Here is a 25,973-nt window from a genome sequence, read left to right on the forward strand (position 1 = left end):
GGGCTCTTAATTGGGAAGAGATGGAGCAGCGAGAAGCAGGGAAGAAACATGCACGATAAATGTCTGCTGAATGGACCAAAGACAGGCTAAAATTAAATGGGTCCACGTTTTTCACATGACTAACTGACATGGATAACACTACAGCTTCTACCCCCGCACTCCCATCCTTGAAAAATGTTGTACAATCTCCGTTCAGGGATGTGCTTCAGGTCCCGAACTGGCCACCTCCCTGAACGCTCAGAAAATAAAGCTTTCATTTTTAAGCTTCTATCTGTAAAATGAGTTTTTCCGGCTTCCATCCTGAGCCCAACAATGATCACATCCTCTGACCAATTATATAGGAAAGTCCCAGTTTCCTGGTAGCTTATTCCATCAGTGGAGATCTCAATTATGTTGATAAATATTTCTATAATACTTCCCATAATGTCCACGATGCTATAAAAACTGAGGAAAGTAGAAACAAGTTTATCCACTGCTACAAATAATTTATTAAACAGTGAATTACAATGCAGTTGTGAATATTATTTATAATTTATCTCACCAAATTTTTCACCAAATTTTTCTATCACTCTTTTAAGTAGTTAGAAAAATTTGGTGTCACTTAGATAGGAACATAATAAAACACTTATCATTTGTATCTCCTCGAACAGATGAAAAATCATTTCTGGGGGAGATCAAGTAATTTGTCTAAAGCTCTTTTGCCATTAAATCCTGAAGGTAATTTTTTCATTTTATTTAGTGTTTGTTTGTTTTTTAAACAAAAGATGGGCTCTTTAGGAGAAAATCTGTAGATTGAGTACAGATATGTCTCATGTGTTCTCTCTCCTCGAAAACCATGAAGCTTTCTCCACTATTGGCATTCTTAGATGGAGCTAAGCATGGTGCTATTTTCCTCTAAGGCCAGGACTCAGGAGTCTGAGGCAGGAAAATTATGAGTTGTAGAGCAGCCTGGTCTACACAACAAATTCAGACTACCTCAGGCTATGTAGTAAGTCTATTTCAAAGAAACAAAACGAAAAAAACCCTCCCTAGCCACGTGTCCATTAATAATCCCGTGTACTACAGAAAGACAAAACTAAAAACAAAAATAACCCACTAGTTTGTATGTTTGTTATAATCGACGAGGCCACTGTGGCATGTTACTGTCCAGATTTCACAGCTCACATTAAGGTTCATTTTGGATGCAGTCCATTCTGTGGATTTGGACATATGTATAATGATTCATCATCACATACTATTCACCACTGAAATGAATAATTTTCGTGTTACACGGGGCACTTTCAGAAATTTCACTATATGTTCCATCTATATGTTCTTCTATCCAACACCTTGGCACTCTTTTCTCTCTTTACAATTTGCCTTTTCAAAGATGTTGTACAGTACATTTGTGCAAGTTTGGGCAGTTATAAAGAGAGTTACTATAAACACGTTTGAAGGTTTTTGTATGGTAATGATTTTCAACTCTTACAAAAAGAATATACAAAAGAATATACAAACACCAGGTCAATGCAGATGACAAAAATTTACTGTAACCAAGCTGCTATGGATTGATTAGGGCCACAGAGCAGACTCGGGAGCTGAAGAGAAATTGCCCAGCATATATGGAGGATGAGATCATAAAGGGAGGGGAGGGGGAGCAGGGTGAGGCTGTCCTATTGTTTAATCATACCTTGGCATAAGGGGTTGAGTAAGGGAGTTTTTACCAATCAGGTTAGGAGTGAGTTCCTGAGCCTGAGAACATGAACTTAATTTGACTTTGCCAGGAAGACGGAGAAGTTGTCTTTAAGATTTCTGGACATGTTCTCTGGATCCACCCCGGTAGCTGAGGCAGACACCCAGCGGGGTCTGCACCCTTGGGGAGACTGTATCCTCAGACATCCCTGAGAAGCCAGTGTCCTCAGGGAGTCAGGTAGGGCCAGTTGTGCACCACCCTATGCACCGGAGCCACAGCTGGGAGTAGGAAGCTCTCAGGACAACCCCCCCCCCCCAGGTACCCAAACCCTGCCCTTGTGGAATTCCAATCCCCCTCCGCTCCTCTCCGGATTCTAGGGGCAGGAGCAGGCATCCAGTGGGTCTATACCCTTGTGGAATCTGCACCCGGAGTCAGCCCAGAGAGGTCAGTGTCCTCAACGAGGCAGACACCCAGTGGGCCTGCATTCTTGTGGAAACCATAGCCTGAGATATCCTAGAGAGGCCACCGACCTCACAGCAGGGGACACCATACCCAGAGTCATCCTAGAGAAGCCACGGAACCCAGAGCAGCAGTCACCTTATCCTGAGACATTCTAGAGGAACCACTGCACTCAGAGCAGCGAACACCTAGTTGGTCTGCTCTCAAGAAGACACCTTACCCTGAGACATCCTAGAGGAGACACTGCACTCAGAGCAGCTGGAGCTCAGGATAACAGGTTCACAGAGACATCTGGACCCTGAGGAGTTCTGACACAAGCAAGATAACTGGAAAGACAGTCCTCAGTCAGAACCAGGGAGAGAGGGTAACACTAGAGTTAACCAAATGGTGAAAGGCAAGCGCAGGAACGTAAACAACAGAAACCAAAGTTACTTGGCATCCACAGAACCCAGTTCTCCCACCATAGCAAGCCCTGAACACCACATCACACAGGAAAAACAGGACACAGAATTAAAATCACTTCTCATGATGATGTTAGAGGACTTTAAGAAGGTCATAAATAACACTCTCAAAGAATTTGAGGAGAACACAGGTAAATAGGTAGAAGCCCTTAAAGAAATGCAAGAAAACACAACCAAACAGATGAAGGAATTAAACAAAACTGTCCAGGATCTAAAAATGGAAGTAGAAGCAATAAAGAAATCTCAAAAGGAGACTACTCTGGAGATACAAAACCTAAGAAAAAGACCAGAGGTCATAGATGCAAGCATTACCAACAGAATACAAGCGATAGAAGAGAGAATCTCATGTGCAGAAGATACCATGGAAAACACTGACACAACTGTCAAAGAAAATGCAAAATGCAAAAAGCTCCTAACCCAAAACATCCAGGAAATCCAGGACACAATGAGAAGATCAAACCTAAGGATAATAGGTATAGATGAGGGTGAAGACTCCCAACTTAAAGGGCCAGTAAATATCTTCAACAAAATTATAGAGGAAAACTTCCCTAACCTAAAGAAAGAGATGTCCATAAATATACAAGAAGCCTACAGAACTCCAAATAGTTTAGACCAGAAAAGAAATACTTCCCACCATATAATAGTCAAAACATCAAATGTACAAAACAAAGAAAAAATACTAAAAGCAGTAAGGGAAAAAGGCAAAGTAACATATAAAGGCAGACCTATAAGAATTACACCAGACTTCTCACCAGAGACTATAAAAGCCAGAAGATCCTGGACCGATATCATACAGACCCTAAGAGAACACAAATGCCAGCCCAAACTACTATACCCAGCAAAACTGTCAATCATTATTGATGGAGAAACCAAAATATTCCATGACAAATTCAAATTTACACAGTATCTCAACACAAATCCAGCACTTCAAAGGATAATTGGTGGAAAACTCCAACACAAGGAGGGAAACTACAACCTAGAAAAAGCAAGAAAGTAATCTTCCAACAACCCTAAAAGAAGGTAGCTATATAAACATAACACCACCGCCAATAACAAAAATAACAGTAAACAACATTCATTTTTCCTTAATATCTCTTAATATCAATGGACTCAATTCTCCAATAAAAAGACATAGACTATCAGATTGGATACATAAACAGGACCCAACATTTTGCTGCATACAGGAAATGCACCTCTGTGAAAAAGACAAACACTACCTCAGAGTAAAAGGATGGAAAACAATCTTCCAAGCAAATGGCCCCAAGAAACAAGCTGGAGTAGCAATTCTAATATCAAATAAAATCGTTTTTCAACCAAAAGTAATTAAAATGATAAAGAAGGACACTTCATATTCATCAAAGGAAAAATGTAACAAGAGGAACGCACAATTCTGAACATCTATGCTCCAAATGCAAGGGCACCCACATACATAAAAGAAACTTTACTAAAGCTTAAAGCATACTTTGCACCTCATACAATAATAGTGGGAGATTTCAACACCCCACTTTCAGCTATGGAAAGATCATAGAAACAGAAACTAAACCGAGACACAATGAAACTAACAGAAGTTATGAACCAATTGGACTTAACTGACATCTATAGAACATTTCATCCTAAAACAAAAGAATATACCTTTTCCTCAGCACTTCATGGTACCTTCTCCAAAATAGACCATATAATGGGTCACAAAACAGGCCTCAACAGATACAAAAGGATTGAAATAATCCCTTGTACCCTATCAGACCACCATGGACTAAGACTCATCTTTGACATGGACAAAAACAACAGAAATCCCACATACACATGGAAACTATACAATGCTCTACTCAATGATAACTTGGTCAAGGAAGAAATAAAGAAAGAAATTAATGATGTTTTAGAGTTAAATGAAAATGAGGACACATCATATCAGAATTTGTGGGACTCCATGAAAGCAGTACTAAGAGGAAAAAATCATAGCTCTAAGTGCCCACAAAAAGAAAATGGAAAGAGCATACATTAATAACTGGACAGCACACTTGAAAGTGTTAGAACAAAAAGAAGCTAATATACCCAAGAGGAGTAGATGGCAGGAAATAATCAAACTCAGGGCTGAAATCAACCAAGTTGAAACAAAAAGAACTATACAAAATATCAACAAAACCAGGAGCTGGTTCTTTGAGAAAATCAACAAGATAGACAAACCTTTAACCAGACTAACCAAAGGGCACAGAGACAGTACTCAAATTAATAAAATCAGAACTGAAAAAGGAGACATAACAACAGAAACAGAGGAAATTAAAAAAATCGTCAGATCCTACTACAAAGGCCCATACTCAACAAAATTGGAAAATCTGGATGAAATGAATAATTTTCTAGATAGATACCAGGTACCAAAGTTAAATGAGGAGCACATAAACTACCTAAACAGTCCCATAACCCCTAAAGAAATAGAAGCAGTCATTAAAAATCTCCCCACCAAAAAAAAGTCTGGGGCCAGATGGTTTCAGTGCAGAATTCTATCAGACCTTCCAGGAAGACCTAATACCAATTCTCTTCAAACTATTCCACAGAATAGAAACAGAAGGAACAATATCCAATTCGTTCTATGAAGCTACAATTACACTCATACCTAAGCCTCACAAAGACCCAACAAAGAAAAAGAACTTCAGACCAATCTCTCTTATGAATATTGATGCAAAAATACTCATTAAAATTCTCGCAAACCAAATCCAACAACACATCAAAGCAATCATCCATCATGATCAAGTAGGCTTTATCCCAGGAATGCAGGGATGGTTCAATATTCAGAAATCCATCAATGTAATCCACTACATAAATAAACTCAAAGAAAAAATCACATGATCATCTCACTAGATGCTGAGAAAGCATTTGACAAAATTCAACATCCCTTCATGTTAAAAGTCTTGGAAAGATTAGGAATTCAAGGTCCATACCTAAACATAGTAAAAGCAATATACAGCAAGCCAGTAGCCAACATCAAAATAAGTGGAGAGAAACTTGAAGCAATACCACTAAGATCAGGGACTAGACAAGGCTGCCCACTCTCACCCTACCTACTCAATATAGGACTGAAAGTCCTAGCTACAGCGATTAGACAACAAAAGGAAGTCAAAGGGATTCAAATTGGAAAGGAAGAAGTCAAAATTTCACTATTTGCAGATGATATGATAGTATGCTTAAGTGACCCTAAAACTTAGGCCAGAGAACTCCTAAACATGATAAACAACTTCAGTAAAGTGGCTGGATATAAAACCAACTCAAACAAATCAGTAGCCTTCCTCTACTCAAAGGATAAACAGGCTGAGAAAGAAATTAGGGAAATGGCACCCTTCACAATAGTTACAAATAATATAAAATATCTTGGAGTGAATCTAACCAAGCAAGTGAAAAATCTGTATGACAATAACTTCAAGTCTCTGAAGAAAGAAATAGAAGAAGATCTCAGAAGATGGAAAGATCTCCCATGCTCCTGGATTGGCAGGATTAACTTAGTAAAAATGACCATCTTGCCAAAAGCAATCTATAGATTCAATGCAATCCCCATCAAAATTCCAAATCAATTCTTCATAGAGATAGAAAGAGCAATTTGCAAATTTATTTGGAACAACAATAAACCCAGGATAGTGAGAACTATTCTCAACAACAAAAGAACTTCTGGGGGAATCACCATCCCTGACCTCAAACTATACTACAGGGCAATAGTAATAAAAACTGCATGGTATTGGTACAGAGACAGGCAGAAAGATCAATGGAATAGAATTGAAGACACAGAAATGAGTCCACACACCTATGGTCACTTGATCTTTGACAAAGGAGCTAAAACCATCCAGTGGAAAAGGACAGCATTTTCAGCAAATGGTGCTGGTTCAACTGGAGGTTAACATGTAGAAGGATGAAAATCAAATCTCCTTGTACAAAGCTCAAATCCAAGTGGATAAAGTACTTTCACTTAAAACCAGATACACTGAAACTAATAGAAGAGAAGGTGGGGAAGACCCTCGAATACCTAGGCACAGGGGAAAAGTTCCTCAACAGAATACCAATGGCTTATGCTCTAAGATCAAGAATTGACAAATGGGACCTCATAAAATTACAAAGCTTCTGTAAGGCAAAGGACACTGTCAATAAGAGAAAACGGCAACCAACAGATTGGGAAAAGATCTTAACCAATCCTACATCCCATAGAGGGCTAATATCCAAGATATACAAAGAACTCAAGAAACTATACTCTAGACAACCATATAACCCTATTAAAAATGGGGTACAGAGCTAAACAAAGAATTCTCAGCAGAGGAAACTCAAATGGCTGAGAAGCACCTTAAGAAATGCTTAACATCCTTAGTCATCAGGGAAATGCAAATCAAAACAACCCTGAGAAACTACCTCACACCAATCAGAATGGCTAAGATCAAAAACTCAGGTGATGGTAGATGCTGGCGAGGATTCGAAGAAAGAGGAACACTCCTCCATTGTTGGTGGGATTGCAAGCTGGTACAACCACTCTGGAAATCAGTCTGGCGGTTCCTCAGAAAACTGGACATAGCACTACCTGAGGATCCAGCTATACCACTCCTGGGCATATACCCAGAAGATGCTCCAACATATAATAAGGACATATGCTCCACTATGTTCATAGCAGCCTTATTTATAATAGCCAGAAGCTGGAAAGAACCAAGATGTCCCTCAACAGAGGAATGGATACAAAAAATGTGGTACATCTACACAATGGAGTATTACTCAGTTATTAAAAATAATGAATTCAAGAAATTTATAGGCAAATGGATGGATCTAGAAATTATCATCCTGAGTGAGTTAACCCAATCAGAAAAGAACACACATGGTATTTACTCACTGTTAAGTGGATGTTAGCCCAAAAGCTTGAAATAGCGGAGACTCTACCGCAGACCACATGAAACACATGAAGAAAAAAACCAAGAGGGGATGCCTCAGTTCTACTTAGGACGAGTAACAAAAATACTCAAGGGAGCAAATATGGAAACAAAACATGGGACAGAAACTGAAGGAGGAGCCATCGGGAGACCATTCCACCTGGGTATCCATCCCATGTACAGTCACCTAAGTTAGACACTGATGTGGATGGCTGGAAGTGCATGCTGTCAAGAACATGATATAGCTGTCTCCTTAGAGGTCTGCCAAAGACTAACACATTCAGAGGACTATGCTCACAGCTAACCACTGATATGATCAAGGGTTTCCCAATGGAGAACTTAGAGAGAGGACTGAAGGAGCAGAAAGGGTTTGTGACCCCAGGAGGAAAGCAACAATACCAAAGAACCAGAGCCCCCCAGGGTCTAAACCACCAGCCTGGGAGCACATAGGGATGGACCCAGGACTCCAGCGGTATATGTATTGGAGGATAGCCTTGTCGGGCATAGGTGGGAGAGTAATTTCTTGGTCCCATAAAAAACGAACACAGAATGGGGGGGAAGTGAGGGTGGAGAGGGGGTAGTGGGGGGATAGGTACAGGTACTGTCTCATAGAAGCATGGGGGGATGGGATAGGTTGTTTCTGGGTGGTGGGAGGAAGTGGGGTAAGGGGATAAAATCTGAAAGGTAAATATAATACCCAATTTTTAAAAAAGAGATGGAAAAAAAGGAGAAAAAAAGAAGAAAGATAAAAAAAGAAAGAAAAAATAGGAGATTTAATAACACAAATGGAAGGATTTAGAAATTTAGAAGGCAGTTTATGTTAATGGAAACAACATCATAGAAACTGGAAAATCACACCGTCATAGAAACATGAGGAAGGGGAATGGGATGAGGGGATAGAATTTGAAACACAAATATTATAACCAATCAAAAAAAGAAAAAAAAAAAAAAAGAAAAGTTGTTAGAACCAAAATCTTTTAAAAAAATGACAGCCCTCTAGGAAAAAAATTTTTTTTTTCTTGATACTAAAACTTGTTCTGAGAATTGTATATTGCAGAATACACAGCCTTGGTGTATCTACTCATCAAGCAAACTGAGCAGACCCTCTCAAACCTCCGATGTCCAGGAATTCCAACTGGATGCAGTAAAGACACCGTGTCAGAGGCTTATCAATTTACTCTTCCTCCCACCCCTCTTCTAATATCTCAATGCCCATAATCAGCTTGAAGAAATTAACGAAGAGTCGGCGCCCCTATTCCCTGGGCTTGGGGACTATGGTGGTTAATATTGGACTCTCTTTCTAGAGAAAAGTAGAGGTTTTGTTGGAACAGGGAGGATTAACTAGGATTTATTGCATAGCCACAACCTATTGATAAAAATCTGTATAATTAGTATCAAGATGAAGTTATAATCTCTTAAATGGTACAAAATTTACTTTGATTTCAAATTTAAGGTTTTCGTTGGTAAGAGTTTCTTATTGATATAAAAATGAGATGAATATTGGTACTCACATAGGCAGTGTGCCTGTATAACACATTTAGGAATACAAGGCTTAGATCCAGTCCTTCTTTAACTTTTTTAAAACAGATTTGAGATGGACAGCCTGTGAGTTAAGGGACTATAGAAAATTCATGGCTTGGAGTTTATTGTTAGGGTATTCTCTATGTTTTATTTAGAAATAGCTGAGAGGAGTCAACAGACAACAGTCCAGTTTATCTTACATGGATAGTTGGTTTTCAAAACGTCAGAAGTCCACAGAATTGGCATTACAAACATTTCTATATTAATGTTCATTTTGATTAGAGACCCGTCTGCTCCTGACAGCTTCCTGTCTTGGATTCTAAGGTGAAATTGAGCATCCTTGGAGTTACTCCAGTTGTGCAGAGACAGCCACAAGGCAAGAATTGCCTCTTTCCATCTACAGACAAATTACTGTCCAGAAAAGGACACACTTGCAGAATAGTTGACTGATTATATCTGCCTAGACAGAGTAATCAGCCCTTAATAATTCTGCATCATTAAGATCTGTCAGATGATTCTGGGCCAGAAGGCTGAAGATTTGATGCTCCAACGTTCTGTAGTATAGGGGCTGTCCAGGTGTTCAGAGGTCTCTATAAATTGGCTAAGTTTTAGAAGCTATGCTTTGTGCTTCCCATAATTTCAGTTAACTCAGTCATTCTAGATTTCTGACGGTGTTGAAGACCTATAGTCTCATAGCCAATCCTGGCTATTTACTTTGAGAGAAAAGATCTGAGTGGAAGGTTTTCAGCTGACATTTATTCTAAGACAAGAAAAAAGCCAGGTTCAAAACTAAGTGTTTTAGTTAGGAGAGATGACAGAGGTTCTGGTTAGTCAACAAAATGATGGACTGGATATTAGGATTATCTTGTACCTCACTGGTACAAATAGGAATAATTATGCCCTAATTGTATTTTGAGAGAAAAGTGTTATTTTAACAGGAAGGGTGATATGTAGGAGGAGCTAAGGGGGAAGGAGTACCGAGAGGAAGAGATGGAGGAAGGAGAGGAGAAGATGAAGGAGAGGAGAAGCTAGGTGACGAGAGAGAGAAAGAGGGGAGGGGGCATGGACCCAGATGTCCATGTGTCTCCACCAGTCAAAGACAGTTTATATATCTAGGTTGGGTATTGGGTTACACTTCTGATTGAGCATTACCAAACATATAAAGCCTTTGACTAACACTTAAAAAAATGTATATAAAAGCAAAAAGGAAAAGGGGACATGGGATAGGGGTTTTCTAGGGAGGGGAAATGTGGAAAGGGGATGGCATCTGAAATGTAAATAAAATATAAAATTAAAAAAATGGAAAAAAATAAAAAAAATAAAAATTCTTTACAATAAAAAAAAAAAGATTTCTGGACACAGGCAACTGTCCTTTTACAAGTTGCCCCTGAGTTGTCTGGACTCACACTGGTTGCTTATAATATAAGCTATTCAGGTATTGGAAAGTCTCCAGCTCCCCTAGGACCTGCGACCTTTACTTTAGCTTTTCTCTGTGATTAAAGAGAGTCTGAAAATGAGGTGATGGTATTTAGAATATGTTTTAATTGCTTGTTCCCAATGATATATCTTTTTTGAATTGAAAAATAGACATCGAATTTAGGTTTCAGACAAGAGTGTAGAAAATGTCATATAGAACTAAACAGACACTGAGTTCCAACTCCTCAGAAAAATAGTCTTTTATTTTAGCATTTAAAATTTTCTTCTGAATAGAAATAATAGTTAAAGTAACCTATGAAGAGTAAAACCAAGAACAAGTAGATGGCATTCTGCTTTCTGCTGAAGTGCTTTCCCAGTCTTGGCATCTGTCAATAAAACACAATGATAGACGCTCAAAGATCTGTCAATAAAACATAATGATCAAAAGCTCAATGATCTACCAATAAAAGGAAATGATCAGAAGCTCAATGATCTATCAAAAAAAAAAAAAAAAAAACCCACAATGGCCAAAGGCTCAATTTAATTTAAAAAAAATAACTAAAATACTTTTTATATGTATTTTCATGTAAAAATCATGGGGTTTTAATGAAAGAAAGAAAAGCCACGTAAAATGAAAGATGTTGATTTTTTTTGGCTTTTAAAATAAGGTAATCAATTTAGAAAAGACTCTTGAATTTAAGAAAAATAATCTTTCAAACCTTAGTGGATTTAAAAGTTTTATAATGCTGCCTATAACAAGGGTCATGCCAATACATATTACCAGAATGTCTCTTGTGTTTGAGGCATAAATATCTAAAATAGGTAGAACTACGAAAAAAAACCCACCTACAGCAACAACAAAAATTTTATTTTTGACACTCTGCCTTGCCTAGCTTGAGTCTGTGAGGAAAATACAATTCTTTTATGTGGACTTTTAAACATGATCTTCATTGCTGTTGTGGTACTTCCCCCAAATTCATCATTCCCATATCTAAATTTTCTCCTCAGTTTTGAGGTTAGAAGCCTATGCAAATAAACATTCCAATCAACAGCTAACATGAGCACAACAGTAAACTAGATCACAGTTGTGTTTAATTTTTGTGTCCTTACTTGAAAGGGAAACTCTCGGGGAAGGAAAGGAATTATCTGAACTAAACATAGGTAATATAATTTATGGTAAATGCTTTATGCTCTAATAGAAGCAATGAAGTCATCTAGAAATTAAGAACAGGAAGGACCATATTTAAAACTATAACAAAATTATGGGATCATTGCTGTCTAATATTATTTTTTTCTTTTTTACTTACAGCAGAGATCATTCATGCACTGTTTTTCTTCACAATAAGAGCAGGGGTCTCCTCTCTTGTAAGGTCTGTAGCCTACAATATTTCCTCTGCCAAAACAGGAAACATTTATTAACCAATGCCGCTATGTTAAATTTATTTATGTCTTTGAAAGCTTTTCTGTCTTTGACTAAGTCATGAATGTGATAAAAAACCAGCAGTGCCTGCTGTTTAATAGAAAACTTATCTCCTATATACTAAGAAACCATTCAAGTTTGTCTTTTAAAATGTTATTTTATATTATTTAATTCTTTTGTTTTATTTTTTCATTTAAAATTTATTTATTTATTTTTTATTTAATTCTTAACATTAAAAAAAATTAGAATATAGGGTGACTGTACAAACTTGTAATCCCAGCACTGAGGAGGCAGAGAGGCAGAGAGAGAGGGAGAGAGAGAGAGAGAGAGAGAGGCAGAGAGAGAGAGAGAGAGAGAGAGAGAGGCAGAGAGAGAGAGAGAGAGAGCAGAGAGGCAGAGAGGCAGAGAGGCAGAGAGGCAGAGAGGCAGAGAGGCAGAGAGGCAGAGAGGCAGAGAGGCAGAGAGGCAGAGAGGCAGAGAGGCAGAGAGGCAGAGAGGCAGAGAGAGAGGCAGAGAGGCAGAGAGGCAGAGAGAGGAGAGGCAGAGGCAGGTGGATCTCTATGAGTTAAAGGATAGTTCGATTTATGTACAGAGTTTTCGGCCAGCTGCAGATACATGATGAGACCTTGTTTCAAAATAAATAAATAAATAAATAAATAAATAAATAAATAAATAAATAAACCAAATAATAAAATAATAATAATAATAATAATAATAATAATAATAATAATAATAATGGAAAAATAAAGACTATACATTATTTCCTCCTTTCCTCCTTCCTCCAACCAGTCCCACCTGACCTGATCTCTCTCTCAAATTCATAGCTTTTGTTTTAAATTGTTGCTTTACACACACACACACACACACACACACACGTGCACATGCACACACATGCGCACAAACATGTGGCATAAGGGAGAACTTGCCCTGTCTAATAGACAACAAACAGAATTCTAAGGGATATTAATAAAATTAAATATAATAAAACAAAACAAAAACTAACACACCAGAATAGGATAAAACATACAAAAGAGCCCACCCCCCCCCCCCAAAAAAAATGCATGAAACAGACCCACTTGTCCTGGGTTAGGGATGGTATGTGTGTTCACTTCTTTCAACTCTAGGACTCTAAGTATTGCGGACCCACACCCGAATTGAGCATGCTTCCTCAGTCTCTGTGAGTTCTCATGGGTGTTGACTGTGCTCATCTTGATTTAGAAGGCCTTGTTCCCTTGGTGTCTTCACCTTCTCTGGCTCCCAGACTCTTTCTGCCTTTTCTCTCTAGGGTTTTGTTGATCCCTGACAGGAGAGATCTGATGGAGACATCCTGTTTAGGGTGAGAATGAACTTATTTCTAACAACCAGGGATGAATGTTTTTCTCTGAATCTATTGAAATGGTCATGCGATTCTCATTTCATGGTGACCAATGGAGTGATTCAGTATTTCAGAATGTTGAAATGAGCCTTTTACACTGGGAAACTTCTTCCCAGATAATTATGCTTTTATATTGTATTCAACTGATAAATTTTATTTAGAATTTTTATGTCTGTCCTTGAAAGGTATAGTGTTCTACAACTTTCCTTTTGCTTTTCCTGTGTAATTTGTATCTTTTAAGGAACTTTGCTGTTTAACCCAAACCACTACACTTGTGGACATGATTATATTATTTTCTTCTTTTCTATTTATTTATTTATTTATTTATTTATTTATTTATTTAGATATTTTATTTATTTAGAATGCAGAAGTCATCCCCTTTCTCCATTTCTCCTCCCTAGAACCCCCTATCCTAGACCCCCTCTTCCTTTATGCTTTTATACCATTTTGATTACATGCCTGTATTAAGGTCAGTTATAGGTTGAGTGTCTAGCAATGCAATAGATGCAAATAGTTGAGGAACAAGCAATAAAATATGTACAAATAGTCAAAGAAAAAGCAAGGCATTAAACCCAGTTATGTGAATACTCCCATGAACACTGTTTCTAAAGGCATACCAGGCTGATTGAACATATTTTCATTATGTTCTATGTAAAACATTAGTGTTAATTTCTGAACATTGTTGATGTCTCTCTTTTTTCTTCCATGGAGAGTAGTTTGAGAAATCTTTGGCCTTTTGCTGATTTTTCTTTTCTTTTCTTGTCTTTACTCTTTCTTTCTTTCTTTCTTTCTTTCTTTCTTTCTTTCTTTCTTTCTTTGTTATTTTATTTAACTAATTCTCTTTACTTTGGGCTTAATGTGTCCCTCTCTCAAGTCTCTTAGATGGGTTATAGGAGGCAGAGCAATTCTTGAGCTCACAGACAAGCACTAAGGAAACCAGGAATGTTAAACACAGAGTGTTGTCTCTTTAAGGGGGGTATGTACAACCTGTTCATGCAGAAGTCTGGGAATGGAGATAGTTAATACTTGTAACCTCTGTGCTATCTGTAAAGCCAGGCTAGGTTCCCCCAGACTCTTAGTTTATCTCAGAAAATCTATATCACTAACCTCCCCAGACACTTATCAGGAGCGTTGCTTACCTTGATATTGCTTTTCCAGGTAATCTATAGATCCTATCTTTATAGGAGATGCCACTTGTGCTTCATAAGAGTTTTGATGGCATCATGTCTTAAGCTTTGCTGAATTCACACGATTGAGTTAAATTTACCATGAGGAAACCTATCTTCAAATTGCACTGTGCTTACAAATTGCTAAAATAAACTACCCAGCATCGAATTCTGGAAGGTTGAACCAGCACTGACTGCTGTGTTGTGCTGAACTGGATTTCCTTCTTGCCTCCCTCGATCACTCATCTGCTAAAGGTGGGGTTTGCAGAGAATCTCCCCAGTGGGTTGAGGTCCTTAACTGGAAAGCGTTCTCCTGTCTGTTGTGGTCTTCGTTGCCGTTACTTTTCTTCCCACTTTAATCAAATTTCAAACATTGGGTTTTTTTTGTTTGTTTGTTTTGTTTTGTTTTGATTCCCCACCCCCTGCCCCCATTTGGTTCAAAATTCTAGTTTCCACGTGATACCTTCTCTGATTCACAACTCACCGTTAAGTGCGTTAGTGTTGAAGTCACCAAGGACAGTTCTATTATTGACTTGTGAGCCCTTACACCGAGGCTAGACGATAACCAGTATTATTTTAATGTGCCTAAATGTATTAAAATTTGTTTTATGAGCCAGACCACATCTTAGTCAAGGGAACGATCCATGTCTATGCATTCTGCTGCCTTGGTGAAGAGTCTACCCTGTCAGTCAGGTCGCTGGAAGATTGGATTCAAACCTGAAGCCCGACCCATCATTGCCTCTCTTGCTCTTTTGCGTTTCCCCTTCATTTTCTTTTCCTTTCCCACCCTTTTCTTTTCCTTTCTTCCCTCTGTCTTTATCTCTCACTTCTCTCTTGTTATGTTTTATAAAACGATAAGGAGAGAAGGAATACGTTTGGTCGATGTGTAGTCAGGTGTGGGGGAAGGGGGTGACTCTTCAGGCCCGTGCTGAGGCATCCCTTCCCCCTGAGGAACCAGCCACAGGGCAACATAATATAGAATGACTCTATTCAGGGAACAGGGAGGAGAGTTTAGAGGGTAGTAGAGACAGAAAAGCAGAGAGAGAGTAGAGGCCGGCCATGAACACATGGAGAGAAGGGGTAAGGGAATGGGGGGGGGGGAGGAAAATGGGGAGAGAGGGTAACACGAAATGGGGAGAGAGGGAGAAGGGATGAGAAGACAGAGTGGGAGCAAGAAGGCAAGAGATCAAGAGAGTGAGGAGGGGGGAAACAGCCCCCTTTATAGTGAGTCAGGCACACCTGGCTGATGCCAGGTAACTGTGGGGCAGAGCGTAGACAGAATGCTAACATCTCTTTAGCCCTTCCTTCTTTCCCAAAGCCTGATTTTTAAGCACAGTAATAGATACACACATATCCATCTCCCCATACCATATCTGGCCATCTTATTGTCTGTTCTATGCATTTATTCTTTGTATTTTTATTGACAAATATTTATCTTTAAATTTTATTTGTTGAGGACTCACTTTATTACCTGCTTTAATATTCCTTTTATATATTAATAGATATTAGAGTTAGAGATTGGAATTTTTTGGGCTAAAATTTTATTTTTTATTCTTTTTTTTTTTTTAATTCAAAGATTTATGAGTACACTGTTGCTATCTTCAAACACTCCAGAAGAGGGCACCAGATCCCATTAAAGATGGTTGTGGGCCACCATTGTGATTGCTGGGAATTGAACTCAGGACTTTTGGAATAGCAGCTAGTGCTCTTAGCAGCTGATACATCTCTCCAGCCCCTAAAACTTGGCATTCTTTCCTTAAAAATCGTTCTCTGAAAAAAATTAATTTTGTTTTCTTAATCTATTGTTAATGTTCGTTAGAGCTGCGTTTGCTAACCTTTCTGTGTTTTACATTTAGGTAATCTTATGACAGTTTATTTTATATTACCTTTGCCTCTGTGTTCATGTGCACGCGCGTGTGTGTGTGTGTGTGCACAATGTTAGGCGTCTTTCTCCCTCACTTTCGATCATATTTTTTGAGAGGGTCTCTCACTGATCCTGTGGCTCTGACAGGCTTGAGACCACCTAAGCTTGCAAGCAGCAGAGATCTTCTCAACTCTGCGTATTCAGTCCTAGCAGTGCGGGTATTATAGGCACGCCTACTGTGCTTGGGTTCTTAATGGGTGCTGGGGACGGAACTCAGGCCCTAATGCTTTTACGACAAATGTTTTACTGACCGAGCCGTCTTCCCAGCCTCTGCTTTTCAAACTTAACAGTTTTCCATCACGTCCATCCTCATATTGAAATAGTTCAAGAGAAGAGAGGCTTCCCAGTTACATCCCATTCTTCTCTAGGCCCATTCCATTTTCCCTTTTAAAATTCATTTTGCAGAGGGAGAGGCCATGAAAGGGTCTAACATAAGATTCTGCTTTTGTAAACATCTGGGTGGTGGTTGTTGCTGCTGTCTTGTTTTGAGACAGGGTCCCTCTGTGTAGCATCTTCTGTCTTGGAGCGTATTATCTAGACATGGCTGGCCCAGAACTCACAGAGCTCCGATATCTCTGCCTCCTGAATGCTGGAATTAAAGGATGTGCTCTACCACATCCAGCTTTTTAAACATTTGTTAACGGCAGTTGTTTCAACTTAGAACATTTAAAGAAAAGGAAATTCACTTACGCTGGTACATAATTACATACAAATAGACCAGCTGTGTGTCTCAGGAGATGAGGACAATTTGAAACTGCACAACCAAGTTTAAATGTTTTTGCCCAAACTACCTATAAGAAAAGGAATTGAAAAAGCAACATATTAAACAATCCATCTAAACACTAAGTTACGAGAATATGTATGATCGTAATTATGCTACATATATACATGTATATATGTTTACTGAATTTTTTCTAACACTTAACACATTAAGTTATATTTTGTTAAGGCTGCTTTCATGATGACTGAATGGTTTTTCTTAAAAAATAATTGTCATAAACCGAAAGGATAACCTAATAAGTGAATCATAATATAATACATTGTTTAAAAAAAATCACAAGTTCTTCTAGATAAACTAGAATACATTTTAATTCTCTCCATGGTCATACTACAAGGAACATCAAGCTCAGACTTGGATGAAGGACAATAATTTACTTTGTCTTTAGGAAAACGTCTTGCTAAATTCATTGTGCTGGTGCTGCTTTAAGTCTGTAGCTTTAAAAATATTCATACCTTTGTCAAGTCTTAAGATAGGTATGTGACATTTATTTAAATGGTCAAGGGTAAGAATGGCGACTTTTAATATTTTTTTGAGGTCCAAGGAAATCTAATTTCAAACGAAGAAGTGCTGTATGAAAAAAAAAATAACCACAAGAAAGAACTAAAGATGTGTTGAATAAATATCTCAAGTCCCTTGCATCAGTGGTAAATGTAATTTTTTTTCCTATTCTCTAAATGCAAAGAGAAGGGGATATTTTGTTTATCCCTCTTGAAAAAAAAATAATCTAAGAAAAAAATTTGACCAGATAGAGTCAAAATTTTCATTTTTTTAAAATTCTTTAAACTTTACGATTCCGTCAACAAAACGAATTAAACTGCTTTACAAATTGAGATACCTATCACGTTTTCTCATGGCAGAAGCATGGTCATGACTCATCATCTGGCTGAGCAAATTTGAATGGCTCTTTGGCTGCCTGAGAGACAGCACAGTTCAGGAACAGGCCCTCTGAGCTGTGGACTAAGAGATGAATGTTGCTTCTCACCACATATCCAGCTCAGAGTGGCAGATCGCTTCTGGGCTAGTCTCCATTTAATAAAAATAAAAAGAGGTTAATTATGAAAGGATCCTTTCCTTTTGAATGTTGTCAAGTTACTAAATAGGACAGCTGCAAGCATATATGTTTATAAGAAATATTTCAGACCCAGTTTACTAATATCTGTACCGTAAAATTCTAGTCTTTGCTCAGTGTTCTTGGCTGTGTGGTACGTGCAGCATTTGCTCATGAGCATGGCAGATGCATGGGCTTCTGCATGCATGTAAATAAGAAGTGGATGCCAGGTTCTTGCTTGATTGTTCTCTATCGTATTCTCTGGAAACAAAGTCTCTCATTAAACTGTCTCAAGGCTGCATGGCCAGAGAACTCAAGGGCTCTTCCTATGTCTCCCGTGGTGCTTCCTTCATTGCCTGCTCTTGCTGGGATTTTGTATGGGGTTAGTCATGCATGGCCATGCCCAGAGTTTTACATGGGTTATGGGGATTCAAATTAAAGTCCTCATGCTTGTATATCAAAGTGCTCTTAAGTATTAATCCACATCCCTGGCCCTGCTTAGTTTATTTAAATTGTGGTATTTTAGCATTGAGAATGGTGAAGGTTATAGCATCAGTGTATAGCTTTCAAAGTGTAGTCCTCTCATGAAATGGACTAGATCTAAAACTGATACTTACGCTGAATGAAACTTCAACATGAAATCAGTAAATAACCAATGCAAGACAATTTTAATCCATTTTGTTTTAAACGAACAAACATTTATAAATAAACATTATATAGTTGTACTAGGAAGAAGGATGAATTCATTCCCAGTTATTTAATACCTTTTATCAGAGAGTGATTTGGTGAAGAAGTAAACGTCCAGGCTCCATGTTGTTATTCCACTTGAGTGTATGTGCCAGTCATGAATAGTCACCCATGTTTGACATAACAGTTTTAAGATGAGAGAGATGTTTGAGAATGTGTTCTCATGTCATTTACAACAGGAGAAAACACAAAGACTCAGCTTTAGACAGTTGGGTGTAGGCCTTTCTTGTTATCAGGACACCTGACGTTGGATCCCAGTCTTCCCAGCTAGAGACAAACTGTATTCTTTACCAACAGCATCGACTCTGATGTCCTGAAAACTATCAAAAAATAACAAAACAAAACAAAACAAAACAAAACAAAACAAAACAAAACCTTCCTGCTGTACTGAAAACCTGGAAACAAATGCTCACTATTCAAGATATTCATGGGCTTATATTATAAAAAGAACAATTACTGAGCACCAGATAAGTACCAGCCACTGTGCTCCATTGTGCTGATACAAAGAGGAATGGGGAAAGACATAATAAAATAAACAGCATAAAATAAAAAAAAATAATTTTAAGACACTAAAAAATGTGAATTCAATTTAGAAAGATGAGTGAGTTGGGCCAAGTAAAGCAGCTCTTCCTGTTGCTTTTAGCAGCCTCTGTAACATGTCTAAAAGTAAGGCTTAGTCAAAACGGATTTCTACTGCTCATAAAATGTAGAAACTAGGACAGATTTATATATCTATATGGTTATATATCTATATGCATGACAAAAATAAGGAAAAGTGTAAGAAATAGTGTTTTCAAGATCCTGGGCATCTAAGAGACTCTCAGGACTCAATAGGGGTGACCTCAGCCAAAATACCCAACATTAGTGAGAGGGAACTCAAAGAGCCCACCTCCAGTAGACAGACAGGGTTCCTAACACACAGTCAAAATTTCTGACCCAGAGCTGTTCTTGTCTAAAATAATGGCGGGGACAAAAATGGACAAGAGACTGAAGGAAAGTTGGCCCAATGACTGGCCCAACTTGGGTTCCGTCTCATGGAAGGGCACCAAGGCCTGACATTAATACTGATGCTATGATGTGCTTAGAGATGGGAGCCTGGCATGGCTCTCTTCTGAGAGGCCCTACCATCAGCTGACTGAGACAGATGCAGATGCTGACATCCAACCACTAAACTGAATTCGGGTACCCCTATGGTTGAAGTAGGGGAAGGATTGACGAAGCTGAAGGGAGGGTGACCCCATAGGAAGACCAGCAGTCTCAACTTACCCAGATCCCAGGGAGCTCTCAGACACTGAGCCACCAACCAGGAGCACACATGGGCCAGTCTGAGGCCCCTGGCACAAACATAGCAGAGGTCTGCCTGATCAGGCCTTAGTGGAAGAAGATGCACCTAATCCTCAAGAGACTTGAGGCCCCAGGGAAGGGGATGGCCTGATTTGGGGAGCGGGGTGTTGGAGATTGGTTGTAGAGCCCAAAGAGCCTGGAACAATGCTTCCATGTCTTCAAAGACCATGTAGAAGAAGCAATTATGGGTTAAAGATACGGTAATAAAGTTATCAAATTGATCACAAAGAGAAAAATACCATAAACATAATAGAGACATCAAACTGGCATGATTTCACGCATCCTTCCAATGCTGGTAACAAGAAACTAGGCAGAGAGAACTATTGTGAAAAACAGCCAGCCATGTTTTCCAAATGTATTTTAATCTATAGATTTAGTGTGGTAAGTGAAAGATTCTATAGCACAAGGAATGTGTGAAGACCAAGGCACCTTATGTACGTTATGGAAAGTTGACCAAGATGTAAAAAAAAAACATAGGTGGTGAAAAGCCAGAAGGATGAATAAGAAATCACAGCAGATTTCTTTTCCTTTTTGTTTTTTTTTTTGAGACAGGGTTTCTCTGTGTAGTCCTGGCTGTCCTGGAACTCACTCTGTAGACCAGGCTGGCCTCAAACTCAGAAATCTGCCTGCCTCTGCCTCCCAAGTGCTGGGATTAAAGGCATGCGCCACCACTGCCTGGCCACAGCAGATTTCTTGAAAGTAATGTAAAGAAAATGTCATCAGAGTCACATTGTCAAAGATTGTAAAAACTACACTCAGTACATGGAATCCCCAGTAAAATGGAGGTCTTTTTTTTTTTTTTTATAGATGTAAAATAAAATACTAAAAAGTTTGTCTTGTAACTAAAGTGAACAAGAGAACTAATTAATAACTTGCCAAGTACGTACCTGTGTATAATGACCACATGTTTTAAGACAGGTATTATGCTCATAATTATAATCCATACTTTCATTATACCAACTAGTAACAACATCTTCGGGTCGGGTGTCTAATACACCCAAATATATATTTTCTCCAATAAAGTCATAATCCTGAAGACATCCATATCGTTTTGAGGTACAGGGATTATGAGAAAATTTGCACTCTCTAGTCCATGCTTTAGCTACTTTTGCCAGTAGTGGGTCCCAAGTCTGAAAAACAAAATCAATTGAATAGTACATATTTGCTTACAAATTTTAGTTAATTTTAGCACTTTAGTAAAAGCATTTTTTTTTTTGTTATTTGTTGTCTTAGTTGCTTTCTTATTACAACCAAATAACTGAAAGAAACAGCTTAAAGAAGAAGTTACTTTAAACACCATTTCAGAGGGTTCAGGACATGGTTACTTGGCACCATGTTTCTGGACCTGTCATGAGGCAAATACCAGGAGCGTCTTCATAGTGAACAAAAAGCAATAGGAAATTGGAACAGGAAGCAACCGGGGCAAGGCCCAGGGGCCCTGGCCAACCCTGCCTCCCAACCCTGCATTCTCAACCCTGCCTCCCCAATCCCCACCTCATCAACCCTGCTTTCCTAAAGACTAACCATGTACCTGCAGAAATGTAAGAAAACAGAACAGCTGTATCATTGCAACATCAAAGGCCTCATCTCAACTTCTTGCCATCTTTTTGTCTCCGGGATGCCAATCCGTGGTATCAACCTTTGCAACTGCTTTCTACCTCAAAGTAATGTCACATTCAGGCCTTCAACTTGTTGTGACAATTGTTCTCTAAAGTGTCTCCCAAGCCTTTTATGCCTTAAGTAGTAAAAATTTTGACAGATCACTAACCCCTATCAGTAGGACACCCCTTTAGAGCACAGGAGCAAATTCAGGAATATAACAGACTTCTACTGCTTCTCAGTGATATGAGATGTACAAGTACAATCGTTTAAAATTAGAACAATGCTCGCACTCTCTAGCAGTCAGACCATGAGTGCTTTGGGCCTCACCAATTATCTGTGATGCTTTGTACAAACATTTAGAGCATGATTTGTAAATAACCCAGGATGTCTTACTGCATTTGGCCATTCTCAAGAATGACGGAGCTGAAATGGTACTGTTTTCCAAAACACGGAAATCTCTGCATCTTACCTATCCAGATAGACTATGATTTCCGTATGCCATACACAATAGCCCGTGAGGTTAAAGCAATTAACTTTCTCTTCAGTGTTATAAAAGGATTCAAGGGTGATTCTTTTTCTCCAAAAAAATGCATCATCTAACATTGTTAAAACGAATTCTGGTCTGGTAAATCACGTTTCATCTCCCTCCCCTGCTTAAACTCATTGTTTTGAACAGCACCCCGTTCCTTCTCACCAGGTGATTCATATCAGATGATGGGGGATGAACCTTGCGTCTCAGTTCATTGTGGATGTCGACGAACGCAGTTATAAATTTCGGATCCGTGATAGTTGGCACCCGAGGAACAGGAACTTTTCCGAATGCCTTGGGCAATCTTCTGGCTACCAAATATAGAACTAATGTCCATAAAAAAATAAGTTTCTTCTTCAGGGCCATGAGGAAAATACCCCTAGTGAATATGCCAGAACAGAGGTTACACTCTACCCTGGCTCTGTCTTCTGATTAGACTGGCGTTCTGTGTACAAGGCAGTCAGTGTTGCCAAGGAGACTTGGCAAGTTCTGAGCAGCTAAGCCTTAAATTCTCAGGAAAGCCTGAGGCGCCCTCTGGTGCACAGTTCGAGCCATCCAACTAGCTTTCTGAAGAGCCAAACCAGAATCATTGTGGAGAGTGCTTGGATTGTGGAAAAGAGTGAGTCTGAAAACACTACAGGGTTCTGACAACCGGGCTGGCCTGCGCTAACCAAACACTTAGTTTGATGTATATATTGGCGCAGACGATTTAGTCATTGCGCTCAGGGAACAAAGGCAGGAGTGGGTGGATCTCTGTAAGCGAGAGTTTGAGGCTAGCCTGATCTTCACAGCAAGTTCCAGGCTAGGTATGAGTTGAGACCCTGTCAGGCTACAGGGAGAAAATTGCAAATAACTTATGAGCTCCATAGACTCCATTTTCCATGCTTAGCTTTTAAAAACTCATTTAAATAAACTGCATATCATTTTCTCTCTTTCTTCAGATAATGGGAATATAGAATAGGCATTTGGTGAACTCTGAGGCAACCCTGTAGCCTTCAATTATGCCATTGTCAAACATTTAGAAATTTGCTTTTATTTCCTTCTCAGTGACTAACTAGAAAAAATAAAGATGCTATAGGCACGTGGAAAATTAGAGCCAAATAGTTTCTTCTAGTCAAAATCTTTCTTTGTGATAATTTAGAATCTATGCATTGCATGATGGCTAGCAGATTCCAGATCATTTGTATTCTAAAGACTAGAACTATGCACAGAGTATGGTGCTTGCTCGCTTTACTGAAAATAAAGTGTAGTCAACTTCATTTGGTTTAACCCTTTAAATCTGTCAGTTATTCACTAATAAACCAAAAGTTTCCTGTAACATCTAATGATATTTTTCAGTGTTTATAGGTAAATATCTTTAATACTCAGGTTGTTTAATTTAATATTTAGGTTATTTATAGTGCCATTTAATTAAAGCAAACACATTTACATTAACCAAATGTTCTTTCCTAGACAATTTACCACACAACCAAAGCAATCAAAAACTTATTTTGATGATACTACTTACCAGTTTTTTTTAGCAGAAAGCAGACATTAAGTTAGCAAACACAAATAAACAAGGAAACAAACAAACACCATCAACAATAACAAATACAAGCATCCTAAACAGAATTGCTACGGAGTTAAGGGGGACATGTTGGTGATTTATTATCTGCAGACAGTGACTCGCTACATGTACTGCTGTGGTGACAAATGCATAGGCAAACTGAGTCTTCAATACAAATATAGATATGCATGGTCTTACATATCCAGCCAGACATATAGGTACATGTACGTACTTGTTTATATATCTACACGCCTCTTCCTTATATAATCAGACTATGGTTGACGCCCTAGTCCTATTTGTGTATACTTTCTTGGTTCAGTGGCATCTATCTGGTTAACAAGGATGCTCCTCTGTGGTACCTGTCAAGGCTGCTCCTTGCTTAGCCGCCTTGTGCTCATTGCTACCTTTGCAGCATGCACTCCTAAATCTTTCCCGATCTTTCTCTAGTTCCTACCCGAAGGCACCTATTTTTCTCCATTGAATCCATTGCCAATTAAAATTACGTCCTTTGCCATAGCACCTGCCCACCAGATCATGCCTTTCATATCAACAATGGTTTTGCTTTTTTTACTGATTTTCTCTAAATCGCAAGCAGGTACTTTAAGCCTCCAATGAAAGTTTGTTGACTAAATAAACAAGCATGCTATTATTATACTGCATGTGTTTTAACCTTCTTAACCATGGAAATAGGTTCTTATTTGTCTTTTGTAGGGCCTACTAAACATTATTGATGCTGTCTGTGATTTAAGAGTCAATGAAATATAGGCTTATATGTGGCTTCCCGTTTCGACCTGAAGAAAGGAGCGACGTAAGGCAGTGTTCTTCTCAGAGCAGTTTATTCAGGCACCTTAACATCTTTCAACAAGCCCCACCCCCCCAGCCTCTTCCCCTCCGCCCTTTTCTACCCCTGTCTCATCCCACTCAGAGCCTGTCACGTGGACGTTTGTGATTGCTCCAGCAAGTTGCATCTCATATGGCCTGATATTGTGTAGCAGCGAGTCTGCGCAGTAGCGAACTGTGGACGTGGCTCTTTCGGGGTATATGAGGAAGTCAGGCACTAGTCAAGAGACTTGACAGCCGTCCGGGCGCCATCTTGGGTTGGCTGCCACACCCGCTCCTTACACTTATATACCTTACTTCTAATCTTTGGTGTATTAGCAGACTGCCTGTGCTCAGCATATCCTGAATACATGGAAGACCAAGTATGCAAATAAATGTTGAACGTAAACCATAAACTTCAAATGAAAATTTTGTAGCAGCTGGAGATGGCTGGGGGGGGGGGGGGGGTTGTGGGACTACAAGCAAGAGGACCTGAGTTTGAATCCCCAGCACCCACATAAAGTTCCAGGCATAATAGATATGTTCACCTATAACCCCAGCACTGCAGGAGGCAAGCAAGGCAGACAGATCCTACTAAGTTCTATGTTTTTTTTTTTTTTTTTCTTTTGTGACAAAGTCTCATGTAGCTCAGGCTGTTATTCTTCAACTCACTATGTAGCTGAGAATGATCTTAGACTTCGAATCCTCCTGCCTCCACTTCTTGTGTGCTGGGATTAACCATCATATTAGCTTTTTGAAGTGTCAGGGATATCAAATCCCCTTTTTCAACCATGCCTGCCACCTGAGCTGTATCACCAAACTGCAAGTTCACAGTTTCTATACCTACAAAATATATTTGAATTTTTAATCTAAAACTGTTTATAATGTGCCTATTTAGACATGTTTTGAAGAAAGCTGATTTTCAAAAGATATTGCAGTTAGCAACAATTTTACAATTTTAAGTCTCATAATATTTGCAAATCTGACATCATTGGTGAAGATACCATTGTTATTGGTGTAGAATTTTACAACTATCTCAAGCTATCCTTGTCCCTATACAGGATACTTTTATGTTGTTTTCTCCTCGAATATCAAACTGGATTCTGGACATAATAGTAGTTGCTCTGTGAAATAATGTTCAAAGGAATTCCATTAAATGAATGATCCACTGCGATCCTTGCCGGGTTTTGGTGCTCTCCTGGTGCAGGAGAGGCTTGTTGTTCATGAGTCCCCTCCTGTATTCCGGGCCAG

General features: G+C 38.9%; 1 protein-coding gene across 3 annotated transcripts; it reads right to left on the reverse strand.

The window, feature by feature from the left end:
* Positions 1 to 10,653: 10,653 nt before the first annotated feature.
* On the reverse strand, positions 10,654 to 22,815 carry LOC143436180 (GLIPR1-like protein 1). Of its 3 annotated transcripts, none has more exons than XM_076920219.1 (5): positions 22,523 to 22,815; positions 21,114 to 21,356; positions 16,997 to 17,097; positions 11,729 to 11,814; positions 10,654 to 10,807 (listed from the first exon to the last, which is right to left on the reverse strand). In XM_076920219.1, the coding sequence occupies exons 1-5, from the start codon at positions 22,721 to 22,723 to the stop codon at positions 10,725 to 10,727; spliced, it is 714 nt and encodes a 237-aa protein (XP_076776334.1). In that variant the 5' UTR covers positions 22,724 to 22,815; the 3' UTR covers positions 10,654 to 10,724. The 3 variants fall into 3 exon arrangements, 2 of the variants coding, with proteins under 2 accessions (XP_076776334.1, XP_076776335.1); XR_013106365.1 differs by lacking the exon at positions 10,654 to 10,807 and adding an exon at positions 18,900 to 20,382 and having other exon boundaries at positions 11,777 to 11,814; XM_076920220.1 differs by lacking the exons at positions 10,654 to 10,807; positions 11,729 to 11,814; positions 16,997 to 17,097 and adding an exon at positions 18,785 to 20,382.
* Positions 22,816 to 25,973: the final 3,158 nt, after the last annotated feature.

Source organism: Arvicanthis niloticus, chromosome 22 (assembly GCF_011762505.2).
Source record: "Arvicanthis niloticus isolate mArvNil1 chromosome 22, mArvNil1.pat.X, whole genome shotgun sequence".
Classification (NCBI taxonomy): Eukaryota; Metazoa; Chordata; class Mammalia; order Rodentia; family Muridae; genus Arvicanthis; species Arvicanthis niloticus.

Coding starts and splice junctions, on each gene's coding strand:
- LOC143436180 (XM_076920219.1), bottom strand. CDS start 22,723: ATGGCCCTGAAGAAGAAACTTATTTTTTTATGGACATTAGTTCTATAT. Junction 17,098..21,113: donor CATGTGGTCATTATACACAG/GTACGTACTTGG, acceptor CTTTTCTTATAG/GTAGTTTGGGCAAAAACATT. Junction 10,808..11,728: donor GTGCATGAATGATCTCTGCT/GTAAGTAAAAAA, acceptor TTTTATTGACAG/ATGCCAAGACTGGGAAAGCA.